Source organism: Pipistrellus hanaki (assembly GCF_964339955.1).
Source record: "Pipistrellus hanaki genome assembly, chromosome: 2".
Lineage (NCBI taxonomy): Eukaryota > Metazoa > Chordata > Mammalia > Chiroptera > Vespertilionidae > Pipistrellus > Pipistrellus hanaki.
In genome coordinates this window covers 197,667,618-197,685,927 of record NC_140504.1, presented here as the reverse complement: position 1 = coordinate 197,685,927, position 18,310 = coordinate 197,667,618, and the positions used below count along the sequence as shown (strand labels likewise).

General features: G+C 48.9%; 1 protein-coding gene across 7 annotated transcripts in view; it reads left to right on the top strand.

The window, feature by feature from the left end:
* Nucleotides 1-219: 219 nt before the first annotated feature.
* Nucleotides 220-18,310, top strand: part of CAMTA1 (calmodulin binding transcription activator 1) — a 540,293-nt gene continuing 522,202 nt past the window's right edge. For all 7 annotated transcript variants that reach the window (XM_084875718.1, XM_084875717.1, XM_084875716.1 and 4 more), the window contains exon 1: nucleotides 220-349. In XM_084875718.1, coding sequence (XP_084731844.1) covers nucleotides 305-349 — 45 coding nt within the window. In that variant the 5' untranslated portion in view covers nucleotides 220-304. The remainder of the gene's footprint in view (nucleotides 350-18,310) is intronic.

Below are 18,310 nucleotides of genomic sequence, written 5' to 3'. Positions count from 1 at the left end.
GCGGGCTTTCCTGAGAGTGGGTGGGGAGGGGGCGTTGATTCTGAACCAATCCTTTCATTCCGTTGGGTGGTGACCAGCCAATGGGCCGGAGGGATAGGACGCTCCTCCCGAAGAGTAGTGAGACCCCTGGTGCGAGGCGATTGGCGGCGGGACTGATGAGTGGCAGCTCCCTAACCCAACAGGCGCAGTGCGTGGGCCGCGGGGCGGGGCCAGGGCGGGTGCGCGGCGGCGGCGGGGTGGCTGGGCCGGCGGCGGCGGCGGTACGAGGCGCGCGCTCGGGGTCCCGGTCGCGAGGAGGAGGAGGATGTGGCGCGCGGAGGGGAAATGGCTGCCGAAAACAAGCCGGAAGGTAAGAGCCGGAGCGTGAGGGCTGGGGGCGGCGTGGCGGGCGGCGGGACCCGGCCCCGCCGGACATCCCGGGCATCGGCGGCGCCGGGAGGGAGCGCGGGGGCGCGGCGGCGGGCACGGGCGGCGGGTGCCCCGGCCGGGGAGGGGGCGGCGGGCGGGGGGCGGAGCGCGGCCGGTGCTGAGGTGACTGGCGGGGCGGTGGAGCTCGGCGCCGCACACCCCCACCCGGGGGCGGGCTGGGGCCGGAGGGGCGGGGGGCCGCGGGCGGGGGCCGGGCCCAGCGAGGAGGAGGAGCCGGCGGAGGGAGGGCCGGCGCCTCCCCCACCCGCACAGGGCATCCCCGCCGCCGCTCCGGCCCGCGGCGCGGCCCCCGCCCCTCGCCCCCCGCGCCGGCCTGACGGGGGCCGCGGGGCGGAAAGTTTATCCGCCTCGGGCCCCTCCGGCCTCGCGCCCCGCTGCCCCGGGCCGGTCCCCGTCGGGGCACGGCCGGCGCTCACCCTCGCCGCCCCGGCTCGCGGGCGGCAGGGCCATGCGGACTCTGCCCGGCATCACCCTCGCGCCCTGTGGGCGCCTCCCAGGGCCGGCGGGGTCCCCGCGCTTCTCCCCGCCAGGGGGACCCCGTCCTGCCGAGCGTGCCCGGCGGGAGGGCCTCGTGTGACCCTCCCCCTCCCTGGGAGGGTCCTGCGCGTGCCCGCCCCTCGCCGTGGCTCCGCTCCCGCTCCTGCCCTCGCACCCCTCGCGGCCCGGAGGGTGGGGTCTCCCTTCCCACGGCCAGTGAGGACCTCCATACTTCCTTGCCCTTTACCTTCGGTGACCCCGGGCCGTCTTTGGCAGAGGGGCCCGGCTCCTCCTCTCCTCCCCCGTGGGATCTTTTGGGGCCTCCGCACACCGTCTATTGACCCTTTTGCCAGGACAAGGGGGCTCGGGCCACCCGTGTTCGTCCTCCCTCACCCAGCGGCAGCGGGGGCCTGTGCGGCGCTGAAGTCATTTCTAAATGGGAAAGCAGATACTTCGTCCGGATTGTGCACACTTTGCTGGGCGAGGGTGAGCTCATTTCCTGCGTACCCTCTGACTTGTCCTCTTTTCCCTTCGGGAGAAACCGGGCATGCCAGGGCTCCCTGCCCGCTGTCTGTCTCCCTTGCCATGTTCCCTGCCCTCGGAGTTCCTTGGGGTGAGGGTGCCCATCATATGTAGGGCAGGGCTTCCATTGTGCCTCCTACTGGAGGAAGACGGGGCCACGATCCTTGCTCCGATGTCGGAGGAAAACCGGGGTGTCATTGGCGTCCAGTCCACTTGCCCCCTGGGTGGGGGCAGCGCGCACCAGTTGACACCACCCCAGCAGGAAGGGAGTCGCGGGCCCCTGCTTTTGGTGTTCCAGTTCCTGTCCTCCGCTCAGGAAGAGCCAGACTCTGTACACCCTTCATCCAAGCGTCTTTGAACCTCCCCTGGAAATAAGCTTCCCGTGTCTTTTTTAGGAGAACCTGTGCCCTCCTTGTGGCTTCTGCTCCCCAGTCGGCCATATTTAGGGAGCCTGCTACCTTGACTTTTCCTAATTTCCTTAAATTGTATTCACGTTGGCTGGGGAGGAAGCCATATGCCTTTCCACCCAGAAAAGGGAGTGGAGACACCCGGGTCGCCCACGTGCCTTTCGGGAAGGGGCTGCTAGTGTGCTCCTGGTCCCAGAACCTTCCTTTGGCCCTGGCGTCCCTCCTGGGATCCACACAGTTCTTTTGATCTTGTAGCTTTCAGGTGAAGGGGGAATTTGGACACTTACTTTTTAATGCTGCTCTGATTCTCTTTTGGCAAAAAAGAGATTACAGTGATGCTATGCATATGTTTATGTATACATATGTATAAGATTATATTCATAGGTGAAATCACACCCTTGACACATGTGCAGAAACGTGCAAGGGTTATATGACCATCTACATTTTGGGTGTTTGTGGGGACTTTGATGTGTAAGAATATATATATTGTATATGTTAACATATACAAATTAATATACATATATAATATATATATGTAATCTTCAAGCTTAGAGAATCAGAAGGCTCATTGATAAATGGCCAGTTCTTACCACTCTTTCATTTGTCATTTGTACTGAACTGAACAGGCAGAATGACACCCTGAATGCTCACCTCAAGTGCAGAGGGCTTGCATTCTGAACCAGCAGCAGCATGCTCGCGTCGGTCCCTCACAGGGTTAAAAGTTCTCATCTTCACGTCTTTCCTGCGGTGTAGGGGAAGGAGATTTTCATGTATTTGGGGCAAACGAGAGGAGTGGGTGAGAAGAGGATGTGTTTCAGTGACGGAACTGGAAGCGAAGGGCCATAAATACGTCGCTGCTTTATTTTGGCCGTTTCACTAATTGAGAGAGGCTGTGCACGTAGGACAAGGCGCTTTGGGGAGGGCCTGTGACACTTGGTGCCAGGGCAGGAGGGGCTGTGCTCCAGGTTCTCCCTGAGTGTCACCGTGTGTGTGTGTGTGTGTGTGTGTGTGTGTGTGTGTGTGTGTGTCTGATTGCCCTTGGCTGCGGGGCAGGGGCAGTGATGTGAGTCTCCTCGGGCCCCCACTTCCTGGCCTCACCAAACTTGGAACGCTTGCTCGCTGCTGTCACTTCTTGACAGGCTGAATTTGGAGCCTCATCCTCCCAGCAAGCTCTGTCGGACTCGAAGCATTTGGACCTTCAAGCGCTTTTCTAGCAAGGGCACTCCACCTGGGCTCCCGAGGAGGAGCCCGGGCTGCCGAGGGCCGGCCAGCTCCCGCTGCCTGGTGGGCTTGGCCGTCAGCTTATATTGAGTGATCAGCGGCCATCATACCCATCGCCTCAAAGTACTGCTGTGACCTCAATTTGCTCTTCTTTTGGCTTTTAAAAAGTTGTTACGTTTTTTATCCTCTCTGTATCTACACTCAGCTTGATGGGATTGCATATTTTTAGGGTGTAGTGTTACTGACCCTTGGAAGACAAGGTGACAACCTGCTGTGTGTGTTGGCGTTTTCCCAGTAGAGGCATCACTTCCGGTGGTGGATCCTGGCCCGCCAACTCCATGCCACCCATGCCTTTGAGAGTTTCCCTTGCTAATTGGGTGCTCCATGCCACGGGCAGAGGAAGGACACAGTCAAGGTCAGAAGAACACACGTGAGGTTAGTGTGTAAAGTTAGGCTCTTTCCTTTATGTTCAATACGGTTGTGCTTCGGTCACCGTCCCCACAGAGGACTGGGGCTCAGCTTTGCTGCTCTTCCAGGGGGAGGGTGAGGTGTTCTCTTGAGGCTCGTCAGGCAGGGTGGCCTCTCCTGACCTCCATCACTGTCTCCTCCTCTCCGCCCTTGTACCCTGGCTCTGTAGGCAGGGCTGGGTGGCCCCTGGAAGGTCTCTCCCCTTGTCTTCTGGAAGACTGGCTTGTCCTGCAGCTGGGAAACATGGTTTCCCCATCTCCCCGCTCAGTGGATTCAGAATGTTGACGTGGTCACAGCAACCTCTGCTCAAGGTCAGATTGGGTCAGATTTTCCTTTCAGAGGGGAGGGATGCTCTTGTGTGCTCTTGGAGACATATTTATATATCCTGCTTAGGTGTGTTTTTCCATTTCTTCAGTTTTCAGGCTTTCCCCCTAAAATAGCCTGTTCTTTGGGGTCAAGCGGCAGTGTTGTGGTCCTCTGTCCTCGGTGTGGCCATGTGCTGGCGGGATTGTAACTCTGACTGGTGGTGAGGTGGCCCATAGGTGGCCTTCCCCCACTTCTTCATTCCTTTGGGCCATTCTTGGTTTTCTGCTTCCGAAGGCTTGGAGGAAGGCTGTCGTGCACAGTTGTACTTCTTTCTAATTTCCTTACGGGAAAAGCAACAGAAGGTGATTCTCGTGTTCTCTTCCTTTCCCCTCATTGTGCCATTGCCTCCTTTGGGGACCCTGGAATTGGTTATTTTGGAGGAATTTGGGTTTATTCCATATTCCATCACTGAGCGCATTCATTGCAGAGACTGAGCTGCTGTGTGAAGGGTCCGGGAGGGGTGTTAGCTGACTACCTGAGGCCGCAGGGGTCTTGTTAGCCTTTTAATACAAGTGACATTTCAGTGTATCTTGTACTTGTCTTTTTATATAATCTTGCAAGGAATTCTTTTTTGTATTTTAATTATTTGGATTATCATCATACAAAAATGGGCTCTGATAGTGTACTATTCCATTGAGCTTCTCCAGCCCTGCAGGACACGGTAAAGGTCAGAACACACTTGAGGTTCGTGTGTAAAGTTAGGCTCTTTCCTTTGAGTTCAGTACGGTTTATTGAAGAGGGTGGAGGGGACCTCTAGAGAGACATTTGACAGTCTTCCCTTAGACTGCTTGTGTGTGCCTGTGAGTGTGCATATGTGCGTGTGTGCGTGTGTGCGTGTGTGTGCATGTGTGTGTGTGTGTGTGTGTGTATTGAAAAAAGTAAAGCCAACCTTCCTTTTAAATGTGTAGGCATAACTTTTAGGTCATTTGGACACACGGTTGGTTGGAGTGCCTGCTGAACGTTTGAACTGCAGCGTTCGGGGTATTGTACCTGAAATCAAATGCCCCCTTTACAGAAGGCAATGATAGAAAAATGACTTTCTCTTAGGATTCCCTGAGATGTTTCATATGATCAGAAAGTCAGAACTAAGGTAGCTGCTGCTACATTTTCACTGCCTGGAACATTGCATCCAAACTTAGAGCCTGATTGTGGTGGCCATTCTTAGCTGGCTTTCTGGTGTAATCATCACTGCTTTTGTTTATTATGTGACTTCTAATACTTTACACGTTTAAATGGCACTGTTATTGGTTTCTCCTCCTCCTCTTTCGGTAAATAGCCTCCGATTATTTTTGGATGCAGGTGTGGTATACATAATGATGACAATAATGGTAAAGAATTGACCTGGAATGCGCTTTTTCTTTTCCTTCTGTGTTAAACCAGATTTAACTTCCACTGTGTCTGCAGAAACCAGTCCTGCTAGCATTTCACTCTTAGGAAGAACTCTTGTTGAGGATCGTTGTGTCTGGCTTGGCAGTCCCTTATTCATGTGAACATGTGGCTGGATGTTTTCTGTGGTGACATGCAATATGTGTTTCTTTTGTATTTCCATTAAAACAGATCATTTCTTAAAATGTTCGGTATCTTCTAGAATCACTCACCGTGCTCATTTTTTTTTCTAGATGATTTCAATCCTATTTCCCTTTCCCACATAAAGAGGTTTCTTTATTGCCCTTGCCATCATCATTATTCTAAGAGAGTATTTGTAGCTCTGCTGTATTCATAGCCTATCGTTCAGTAAAGGGGTGCCCCATCCCTTTTGTCCTGAAGTAAGAGGCAGTGTTACTTTTTGTTTCCCCGAGTTTAGGGTGGTGGGTGGGGGTTAAGCCACCGGGTGGAGGGGTGATAGTAATATCTGTAACGGGATATCTCCCTGGGGGAGCACTGTGTCCTTCAGGCGTCTCTCTGGGCCTCGTGCAGGGCTTTGGAAATTTGTTTTTGCTGCGGTTAGCCATCCTTCTGTCTCGTTGGCTTGACAATGGTGCATTTCTCTGGGCACAGCCAACAAGCGTATACTCATTTGGGGCCTTCATTCACAAGGACGTGTGGGTCTTCTGATGCTGCTCTGCCTGTGAGGGTCCTTCCTCTCTGCAGAGTCCGTGTGCTGGAGTAGGAAGTGTTCTCATTCTACTTCCCTGTCCAGTGACATGAATCAGAGTGCTTGGTCATTCACTGTGTCCGGTTGTAGTGTGTGATGCAGGTTTTTTTTTTTTTTGATACCTAATCAGGCTTGGGTAGAGGCTGATGAGGCTCTCAGGTCCTTGTGTTGTGTGCCCTAAGGGATGTGGACCCATCAGTCCTGAGCTAAGATGTGTGTCTATCTGTCGTAGAAAGCGGGGCTGCTAAACACGTAGATGGTTCCCCATCCCATGATACTCGTCATGTGTTTGTAAGCAGAATGCTTTTCTGTGTGTATTGACAGAGGACAGCAGTCCTCGATTTTTCACATGGTGAGACAAAGCCCGGTTTTCTCTTCCTTTTTCCTCCTTTCCCATCAGTATGCTGGCTGTGTGCCTCTCAGGTTGTATTGCATCTCTCTGCTTTGAACGCCATTGCTTGTAGAAGGTCATGGGCCTCGGTGTGTAAAGGTTGGTAATGCTTCCTGAGCATTTCTTAGCTCATTATCCGGGGCCAGAAGAGAAATATTATGCACCCCACTGCAAGCAAGGCCAAGTGTCAGCCACAGTCCTTCCCTCCTCACTTTTCCCAGCGGATTGTCCATTTGCTTTCGCTGATGGACATCAGAGGTGGGATGAGCGGAGATCTTTTAAATGGTGCTTCCGGGTCCCCCTGTGCTTGTTTCTGTCTGGCAGGGCTGCATGTCCTCTTCCAGAGTCCTTCGCTCATTGGCAGAAGTGCAGTCACTTTTCACTTGATTTTTTCAGACATGGCCAGGCCTTTCGAGCCATGCACTGTGCTGGGCTCCTTCCGGGGAGTGTGAGCAGAGGTAACCTCAGGGCGGTGGCGGGTTGGGCTGTGCTCCTCTGCGCTGCGTGTGGTTTGTAGTTCCAAGTGCGGAGTGACGCGCCCGGAGGAAAAATCTGGGGCTGAGTTCTTACCCGTTCAAACATGCCACACCTGGGGACCATTCCTCTCACCACTGAGCTCACTTCCTACGGTCATCGCCCATAGCTCCTGCCTTCTCAAAAAAGAAAACCCACAGTCCTAACAACCCCCCCCAGGCAAGCCAGGCCAGCCCGCCCTGCCTGCCCTGCCCCCGCCCGCCCCGCCAGCTCGGACGGCTGGGAATGGACACTTGTACCTGGGTCTCCCTGGCTGCCATGGGGAAAGCCTTTGGAACAGCACTGAGCAGACTCGGCACTGTCTCCATTTCTCCTTATCAGTCACCACAGGTGAGATATGTATTTAGCCGCTTCAAAACACTGGCAGAGGAATCATTGTCCTCCTTTGTTCCCACCTCACCAGGGGACAGAACACTGGGATGTGGCTTCTCAGAGTAACAGTCAGTGACCGTGTCCCTGCTTTGTGTCCAGCACCTGGGCGGGGATGGGGACCTCACTCCCGACCGCGCAGGCTGACCAGTCGGGCCTTGGACGGCTCTGGCCTGTGTGTGATTGTGGTGGGGATCTGTCCTTTCAGCCAAACCTGGTGTCCCACATATTTAAGTTCATTTCACCTTTTTTACACTGTTCGTTTAGCAAGATGGATCTCTGTTGTATTAGAATGGCACTCCTGCAACTAAAATGAAAGAAAAGAAAGAAAGAAAAGCAAAGACTTTTTTCCCAGTTTTGAAAAAGGTTTTATCTTCTTCTCTCCTTCAGCAGGGTTGATTTAGAGTGCCAGGAAGTGTTTCTGAAGGCACAGCAATACAATCAGGAATTAATCTTTTAAAACTTTATTTGGTTTTCCGTCCTTGTCTGAGAAGTTATTTCTGAGGAGGTATGTGCCCCATTGGTTTTCTGGGGCACTTGGATATGAAACCATTTGGAAGCGATAAAAAGAAATTGTTACAGAGTGTGAAATTATCAAATAGAAAGAGAAAAGATGCAGCAGCGAAGAAATTACCCATTTATCGTTAAAAATAATCTCTAAGTGATGATTGGGAGTGTCAGTTCAGGTATTCTCGGGGGAAAATGGACCGGTGATGTGCTTCCCGGCTGAAATCGGCAACTGTCCCCACCACACGAGGAACTCCCAGAACGGGGCTGCGCGGAAGATAAAGAAGCTGATGGCTTTGCTTCTCTTAAAATGTTAAGTGTTTTTTCTCTTTTTAAAAAGTAATTGAAATAAAATAACCCTTCTTAGTGAGGAAAATGTAAACTCTTAATGGAAGTGCAGCAGAATGAAACATTTAGGAAGGGAAGATTGAAGATAAGGATTTTTATTGCTGATCCACAAGGGGGTAGTGATGTTCTATCAAAGACTTGTGGTGGCAATGTGAGATGATCTCTTCACATTTTAGATCTACAGATAAAACTGGTCTGTTTGCATTTTCACTGAATAAGATTTCCTTTTTAAAATCTTCCTTGGCAAAATTACTTACTGCTTAAAGTTTGAAAAAACTCATTTTGGGGGAATGGCAAAGGAGGGATATGTCCTTGTGGTTTGGTGCTTTGGAGAAGTTACCAAGGACCTGAGGTCACTTATAGTCTTCAGTTTCCTGGGAAACATTAGGAATCTAGGAGTCAGTTATTTAAATGTCCCGAATAAAAGGATTTTAGTGTCTAAACTTTACAGAAGTGTTTATTACTGGTTGTATTTTTAGTTCTGCTGAGAGATGAAAAATGTGAATAACCTATACCACTAGCTGCTTTTAATAGTTCTAAGTAAATCAGATTTTTATAATCTTTTTTATTAGTTTATACTACATCATTAGATGAAAGCATTTCCCCAGCTCACATAAAGATTCCAGCAGCTTGCCTGAAGTCATGAGCTTCATCCCATTTTATTCGGAATTCCTTAACGTTAGGGGTGGCTTGGCAATGCCAGGCAGTTTTCAATGAAGAAATCAAACTGGGTATGTTGTGTGCTCTTTTCTGAACGAGAGAGCACATGGAGGGCGAAGGATTAAAGGTGAGGATGGGACTACATTCTGTTGATTTAGCAGCAACTAATACCTTTAAAAAAGCATTTTTAACAAACATATGAAATAGTTCCATGGTTTAGAAGTTAAGCTTGTTTGTGGCATATTCTGTACATTTTTCATGTTTGGTTTAGGGGAAAGGTTAGTACAGCTTTTCTCCACCCCCCCCCCCCCTTCCCTTGGGCTGAGCAAGGGCTCTTTCTGTTTTATGTCTTTTATTAAATGACGGGTAATTTCACATCCCCAAGGATACAGTTCTTCACGGACTGTCCTAAGCTCTGCTGGGAGCTGGACTATGACGTCAGCATTTCCATTCATGAATTTGATTTTTCTAAATCTCTTTTCTTCTCTTGTATTCCTGAGCTGCCTCTGGCACGCGCACAAATCAGTTTACCATCAGTCAGCCTGTAAATCAATGATAAAAGGTGAGACAAAAGATAAGATGCTGGGCTGTTTCGATAGAAGTCGAGTTGCTCATGCTGATTCGAATCAGTGTAGTTTGGACAGGGTTCCTGGCGAAACAGATTGAAACCTAAAGCAGTCAGCTTAATTATCCCATGACTTTGTGGGGTGAGCTGCATTGTGGCCATACTGACACCACGTTTTGTCCTTCCGTGAAGTTCAGAGAGCTGGGCTGTCACTCCTTTGTTATGAAGGAATGTTTCTCTTGTAAGTTGACCAAATCAGAGCATTCTGCTTTATTTCAGAGAGCTTGGGCCTGGAGATTAAATTAGGTTCTACTCGAAATACTTTTAGGATGCATTTGGATTTTTGGGGAGATATTTTATCACTCTTGAAATATTTATTTCATTTTAATTTTTTTTTTTGGTTAATTCTCACCTGAGAACATTTTTCCCATTGATTTTTAGAGAGTGTGAAAGGTAGGGAAGGTTGGGGGAGGGGAGAGAGAGAGAAAAAGAGAAGAGAAAAGGAGAGGAGAGACACATAAATTTGTTCCACCCCTTTATGCATTCTTGTGTTGACTCTTGTGTGTGCCCTGACCAGCCACTGAACCGCAGTCCTGGTGTATGAGGGTGCTGGAGCCCCCTGGGTACCGGCCATGCTCGGGAGGTGTTTTAGATGGCGCTGCTGGGCGCATACATTTTGCGGTTGTTGCTCTGTAAGTAGCAGAGTGGCCCTAGCGTTGGAGTTAGGTTTCATCTCCCCGAGGCTGTGCATTCGCGGAGCCGTGGACTCCAGTTTCTCCTCCAGGGAGGTCACTGCTTGTAATGCAGCGCTGCGTGCCAGCAGTTCTGGAAGCAATCTGCTTTGGAGTTTTCCTCTGCAGGCCCAGCGCCTTGGAGGCCGAGCCGCTGGCGTGCGGCATCTTTCGAGCCTCCTGTAGTTGATGAATGGTGAGCTGCACAAAAGTTCATTTTCTCCGCTTTCCTGGGGGCTTGTTGACTTTCTAGACATTAATTGCCAAGAAACATTTAGATGTTTCAACTTAGAATGTGTTCTGTTTAGAAATCACTGCAGCTCAGTTACAGTTTACGTACGGTGAGAGCAGGTGATTCAAACTGCAACCATTTTGATTGATTCCCAGCGGCCCTCCTGAGGGGACTGTAAGGCCCATGACAACAGCAGCGATCCGGCTCCTCCCACCCTAATGAGTCCAGGGCTCGTGCTCCTTCAGCTGGAACCGAGTTGTCAGGTGGGAACAGCCATGTGTGGTCTGCTCTTCAGCATTCTCCTTGAAGCAGGTGCTCTGAGGGAGCCGGTCAGAGCGAGGGGCCATGAATAAGCATGTGAAGGTGATGTAAATGACACTCATTTTCTCTAAGAACGGAATTGTTTTAAAATTTAAATACAATCTTTAGGAAAGATTCTAATGGTAAATATTATTTATAATGATTTTTAATCCTCACAGGGTATTTTTTCCATGATTTTTAGAGGCAGTGGAAGGGGCAGGGATTTGTGGGAGGGATGTGAACCACCGTCACGGAGTGCCTCCTTCCTGGTGTACGCAGATAGAGGGCCTGACTTTTTAGGTCTGTCTGACACTTTGTGAGTATTTGCTTTAAAAGTGTGAAAAATGGTTAAGTTGTTGAAAAGACGTACAGCACAAACATGTTCATTCTGCTGTTATTCCCTATGACACATTTAAGCTCTTTATTCTGATAGGATGCGTGTTCATAGTTTTGGAAAAATAGACTTAAATGACATGCTTACAGATGGAAAAGTGTCTGTTAACCCCAGACTTTTTATGTTTAAGGTTGGATTATTTATGCTTGTTTAGTTGTTTTTTTTCTGGAGTTGATTAATACAACTGTTATTAAAATGTATTGATTGCCAGTAATTCAGTAAATGGCTTCCTATTAGGAGCCGCGTGGGGGTGGGGCGTTCCGTGGGGAGTCCGGTGGCCCCACAGTCATTGATCACGTAGCGTCTTCACTGGGGCGGCGTGCTTCCGGGGCTGCTGCAGGCCTGGCGTTTGGAGAGGGCTTGGATATCATTTATTTTTTGAAAGTTTTGCTCGTATTTAAAGCTACTGAGGGGCACGTTAATGTTTCTTGTGTTCTTGCCAAGATTCTCTGCTTGATGCTCTCCGTCTCTGCCGTTATGAAAGGTGCTGGCTGAATTATCTGCTTTGACAAAGCTTCTGATGGAGGTCTCTTCCTCATTTAATTTTATTGATAGAGGCTGTTGTGCTTTGAAAGGAAAGGATGACAAGCAGAGGCGGCGAGTGGGCACTCGGTTTTTTGAAGTACTTGTCTTCCTTTGAGGGGTCCTCCAGAAATTGATCCTAGATTACTTGGCCAAATTCAGGGCCCAGAGATTTATTCCAGACGTCCTGGGAGGCGAGCAGCATCAGTCTTTCCCCGCTGAATCTGATTATGGTGCATCTGACCCGGGCTGCCTGGATGGGTGTCTTCTGATGCAAATCTGGTGATAGTGGCAACCTTTCTCACGGGGCTCAGTATCCTTGACAGCTGTTATCTGTCCTCTCCAGGTATTTTTAGTCTCCAGCCTCTGTGGTCACGTCGGGAGGAAGGGAGGATGGATTTAGCTGCTCTGGTGCCACTCCAAGTTGCTGCGGGCGCTGTCCGCTGCCTTCAGCAGCCTGCCTTCCTCTCGGCCGGGCTCTGATGAGGCTCTCTGCCCTTGTCAGGGGGTGAAAAAGCAAACACAGAGTCATTTGTTTAATAAGAATGGAAGTCATGAGTTTCAGAACGCTTTTAAAAATAAACAGTGGTTAGTGGTGATGGTAACAACAAGGTGAATGTACGTAAGGCCGCTAAACTGGAGACTACAAAAGGGTGAAAGGGTAAATTTTACATTATGACTGTTTTACCACAATTAAACAAAAGACTCCAGGTGGATTCAAAATGTAAGGAGCAAAGTAGCAATGAGGTCCTAACAGCACATATATGGCAGTATTTTCAGTACCCCAATGGGGCTTGTGCCTTAAATAGGGTTAAAATCTCTCCTCCCCCCTCCTACCCCACTGCCCATCTCTTCTCTCGCCTTTCCCCTCTGCCTGTCTCTGATTCTCACATGTACACGCATACACAGTGGTCAGCAGGCTCTGAGGTCCATTTATGCAGTCAGCTCTAAGGAGGAGTGCTGAGGATCCATTGGACGGCTGACCATTTCCAAGGGGAGGGTGAAAGGAGAGTGTGAGAGAAGCGACTGCAGCAAGGGGTGCTGGCACCTCCACCTGTTTCCATCAAACAGCATAAAAGGAAGAATATTAACTCCCCAGGGGATTTGTGTTCAGTTGTAGTGGCTAAACTTTCTGCGGAGAACATGTCCCCTGTAGCTACCCACACATGGGGCCAGGCACGGCCAGCCGGAGGCCTGGGTGTGGAGTGAATCGGCAGTGGGCGCGGTCAGTGCCCAGGCTTGTGCTCTGAGCGGTGGTGAAGCAGGCGGGCACACTGGCAGGAGGTGGTCTTTGCAGGCACTGCCCTGTGCGGGTCCTCAGGTTGAAGCAGTCAAGTCTCCTTTGGGGGATGTCAGTCCAGTTTGGACACTTGGGCGGGTCCTTGCTTTTCCCTGGTTGGGGCCAGCTGTCCAAAGAGAGGGGGACGTTGCCTTGGAAGAGGGGCTATGGGGGTGAAGACAGCAAACCGCCTCTGTACCAGCGGAGGGGCCACCTGAGTGCACGTTTGTTGGTTTCCCCTGGCATAGCCTTCCTCCTCTGCTCTCTGGTGTTTCTGGATTTCTCCTGGCAGAGGAAGGAATCAGATCGCAGTAGACGGTGGGCGATGCGAAGGATGTAAGGGCTAATATGCCGTGAATATTCTGAATGCTACGCAGCTGTTTAGCAATTAGTGTCTCCTAGTGATGACCTTGAGTATATTCAGAAAAGCAACACTTAGTATGTTCTACTTACCAAAAGAGGAAAGTATGTAATGTTTTTAAAAAACACAGCCATCAGAATAGCTTTCAGTGCTTAAAGGGATTTGATTGCTTTTTTAATAACTTTATTGAGATATAATTCATATACCATAAAATTCATTCTCTTGAAATACATAATTCAGTGGTATTTAATATGCTAATACAGTTGTACAGCTCTCCGCACCTCTCTTTCCGGAGCATCTTCACTCCACAAAGAAACCTGTGTCTATTAGTAGGCACTCCCCTTCCTCCCCTCCCCCATCTCTAGGCAAGCAGTAAGCTCCTCTTCATAATCTCCTCTTCTCAAGCGTTTGCCTGCTCTGGACATTTTATATAAATGATACCTTACCATGTGTGGTCTTTTTGATTGGCCTCTTTTGGTATAATGTTTCCAAGGTTCATCCATGTTGTAGCACCTATCAGAGCTTGGTTCCTTTTATAGAGGAACAACCTGTGTCAGAAAAGCCTGTCACAGCGTCACGACCAACTGCTGGACTCACCAGGAGGTGCACCGATGGGTCCTGCGGCAGCCGCCACTTCTGGAGCGTCTCGGGCTGCGGGCTGCCAGCAGCGGCTGCGGAGCGTGCGGGCAGCGGCCATGGCCCTGATGGCAGCTTAGGCCTAGGGCAGTGTTTCCCAACCTTCTCTCATGATGAGAATCACCTGGTGGAGTTGTTAAAACACAGATTCCTGAATCCCAACTAAGAAGTGCTAAACTAGGATTTTTGGGAACATATAGGTAAAATTGTATACTTAACTAGTGCTCTAAGACAGATGTTATATACAGAGCACTAAGTTAGGTATGCAATTTTACCTATATGTTCTCAAAAATCCTAGTTTAGCACTTCTTAGTTGGGATTCAGGAATCTGTGTTTTAACAACTCCACCAGGTGATTCTCATCATGAGAGAAGGTTGGGAAACACTGGCCTAGGGGACCCTGCACGTGTACGGTTTAATCGTGCGCTGGGCCTCTAGTCCTCGATAAATATGCCACGTTTCACTTATCCGTTCTTCAGTTGGTGACCGTTTGAGTTATTTCCACTTTCTGGCCACTATGAATAATGCTGCTATGAACATCGTGTGCATGTTTCTGTGTCGTGGACATATGTCTTCAGTTTTCTTGGGTGCATAGCTAGCATTGGAATTGTTGGGTCATGTGGTAACTCTCTTTCATGGAGGAACTGCCAGAGTGTTTTGCAAAGTGGCTGCATCATATTACATTCCTGCCAGCCACGTCTGAAGATTCTCATTTCTTCACATCCTTGCTGCCACTTGTTACTATCTGTCTTTCTGATTAAAGCTGTTCTCGTGGATGTGAAGTGCTCTGTTACGTGGTTTTGATTTGCATTTCCCTAATGTCTAATGTTGAATGTCTTTCATGTGATTATAGGCCATTTGTATAATATGTATTGTCTGCTCTGCAGAAATGTCTTCTGCCCATTTTTGAATTGAGTTGTTTGGTCTTTGGTTGTTGTAGGTGTTCTTTATTCATTCTGGGTCTCAATCCCTTATCAGATATATGATGTGTAAATATGTTCCCCCATTCTACGGGCGGTCTTTTCACTTTCTTGATAGTGTCTTTTGAAGCACAATCAAGTTCAATTTATCTTGTTGCTTATGCTGTCATCATTAAGAAACCATTGCCTAATCTAAGATCATAAAGATTGACACTTAGGTTTTTTGGTAAGTTTTATAGTTTTAGCTCTTACATGTAAGTCTCTGATTCTTTTTGAGTTGATTTTTGTGTATGTTGTGAGGTAGGTAGACTTCCAACATCATTCTTCTGCCTGTGGATAGCCATTTGTTGAAAAGACCATGGAAGTATCCTGGCTCCCTTGTCAAAAATCACTGACCATAAAGTGTGGAGATCTCTTGATCTATACTTCTATCCTTATGCCAGTACCACGCTGTCTTGATTACTGTAGTTTTGTAGTAAGTTTTGAAATAAGGAGGTATCTGTCCTCCGACTCTTATTTTTTTTTTTTTTTAAAGATTATTTTGTCTATTCTAGGTCCCTTGAATTTCCACATGAATATTAGGATCAACTTGTCAGTTTCTTAAAAAGAGGCAGTTTTGGATATGGTAGGGATTTTGTTAGGTCTGCGGAGCAGTTTGGGGAGTCTAAAGCCTTTTTATGGATCTACTCTTGCTTCCCTCAAGCACCCAAGTAGCTTGCCTTACCGTTTTTTTGTTCTAATTTATTACTGTAGTGGGCTGCCTTGGTGAGACATTGCAATTCTCTGGTAGGCTGGAAATGGACTTTCAGGTTCCAAGAGAGCAAATAGCTAATTCACACATCTGCAGGTCTGTGTTCTTTTGATGTGAAAGTTTGCTGATGTCTTGAATGTTTAGAAAAAAATGTGGTGTTCTTGTTAACGCTTGTTCTGATTAATAGAGAACTAACAGATTCCATATATGAATATATAATTATCAAAGACTTAGAATATGTTACAATAAAACTGACATTAAAATTTATATTATTATTCTGATTGGCGGTGTCAGAGATATTTTAGGATCTTGTACTCCTGTGGGGCCATGTGCATATCCGTTACTGTTATCCTCTTCAGTCAGTTCATTTACTCAGCAAACAATACCGAAGTGCCAGATAGCGAAGGACAGGCATGGTCCCTGCCCTTGCGGGGAAACTGACATTCATCAAGGTGCCTGTGAGGAGAGAAAAGCTAGGAAGGCAAGTTCGTGTGTCATAAAAAGATTTGACTAATCTGAGAGGCTGGGGGAGATTCTTGAGTTAAGCTATGAAGGAAAAGGGAATTAATTGAGAGAAAATGAGGGAAAGAAGTTGTAGGTAATTGGGTGGGCTGGCTAGTGAGATGTGAGAGATACTCTGATGCTATCCGGGCTGCTTACAGTTTTTGAGAAAGAGTATCTGAAGACTTGACTCTGGTCTTATTCTGCCCCTTAAGGGCCTTGTGACTTTGAGCAGGGTAACTCAACCTTCCTGAGCTTATTTGCTTACTGCTTTTTAACCTTAGGAGGCAGTGTCAGCTGTTTTTATTTAGACAGAAAACATACAGAAATCTAGGCTGTTGATGGATTGTATTAGTATAACTTAAAATAATTTTTTTTCATGGCCTCCTGTGGTTGGTTTCTTAGGAATGCAATATTGGTAAATTGAATATTTTCTGAAAAATTTTCCTAGTTTGTGGTTAAGATTTACTTCAGTTCAAGAAGCCTCCCAGATGTGGATGGGACTGGTTTAAGGCTGGTCATGGTGCAGGCTGGGATCAGGCCTGGAGGGATGGGAAGCCTTGAAGGAGGTGGAATTTGACTGGCATCGCTGACAGGCAAACAGGGTAGTTGGAGGAGAAATTCACTTAGAGGAAGCACAGGCAAAGGCACAGCCAGGAGGGCACCGGGTGGCTGGAATTTGGTGCATGTGTGGATGAGCCTGGCAAGGAAGGTAGGGGTCAGCTGTAGGGGCTTGGAAAGCCAGCCTGGGAGTCTGGATTATGTTCTTTGCTCTCGGAGAGGCTTTCAGAGGTGTGTGTGGTCTTCCTCAGGAGTGGGGTTGATGGGGTGAAAGTCTGGTTTCTGTGCTAGTAACCCCTGTGTGGTTCTTTCTCTCCGCGGGCCTGGCGTGTGCAGTTCTTTCCGAGTCTGATCGTGCCCGAGCACCGTGCTCCCCTGGGCTTTGGTCTTTGCACTTGGCCATCGCCTCGACTTAGAAGTGCACCTGCCTCCGAGCACACGCACGCGCACTCACAGCTGCTTTGCTCGCTGGCCCTCTGTCCTCTGAAGTGAGCCTCGTTTGGAAAGCCTCCTGATCTCGCCTCTCCTTCAGTGTGGAGTGCGTGCCCTGTGTGCCCCGCGGTGCTCCCTGGCTTCCCTGCTCGGCGCATACTTTAGTTTGTATTAGAATTGCTTGTTCACTCTCTCTCTCCCGCAATTAGATTATATCTTTTGAGGTCAGAGACTTGAGTGCCTGGCACCTAGGATGGGCTTAATAATATTTGTTGGTTGAGTGGATGAATGAGCAAAGAGGAAGAATTGGAGCTGGGAAAATAGCTCTTGGCAAGAATGTCTGTAGCAGTGGCTGGAGAAGGGAGTTGGTGTGGCTGAGCTGTGTGTGAGGGAGAGCTACTGTTTCATGGCCGATAGACTGTGAGCCTGGAGGGATGAGAAGAACTGAAGGTGACTCCTAGCTTTTGAATCTTACTGGACTCAGGTGAGGCCACTGACTGAGGTAGGGCATACAGGAGGGATTGTTTGGGGAGACTGGATGCCAAGGTGTTGGCTCTAATTGGGTAATTAAATGACTTGGGGTATACAGCAGGGGTGGGGATCCTTTTTTCTGCCAGGGGCCATTTGGATATTCATAACATACAAAATTATCAGCTTAAAAATTAGCCTTATATATTTGGCCAGGCGTTTAATTAACTTACCCCATTGCCTTGTCAGGGCCAGACCAGATGATTTCGAGGGTCTTATATGACCCACGCCAGACGTTCCCCAGCCCTGGTATACAATATGACATTGGAACTGTGGGCCGAAGTCATTCATATTACCTGTTGTCTTCTTCATTGAGCTTTCAGAGAGTGGAGTCCGTGGAGGTCAGCTTCCTTGGCACAGGGCAGGGTGGGGAAGGCCGGTGAGCAGGTCTGGCGGGGCAGCTGGAGAGAGCCCGCACAGCCTCTGGTAGAGTGCATTAGGGTCATGGCACTAGGGACTTGGGTTGTCTCGCTCATTGGTATACCTCTGCCCAGAACAGTGCCTGTTGGTTAAAAGAATGAATGAATCAGTTCAACAAATTGGGAGAAGTCACAGTAGGAGTGAGGTGGTGATGAGAAAAGGGAAGGGACTTGAGGGCAGAAATGTGGCGAATGCTCCATTTAAGTGTCCCTGGAGGGGAGGGCACCAGGGGGACTGAGAAGGAATGGCCAGAGAGTAAAGAACAAGAACGGAAAGTCAGGGTGCTAAGCGCAGAGGTTGTGACGAGGCTCTCAGTTGTAATGCTGCAGAGTTTGAAAAGAATGAAGACCGAGAAAAAGGTAATGATTCTGTCAGGTAGTGAGG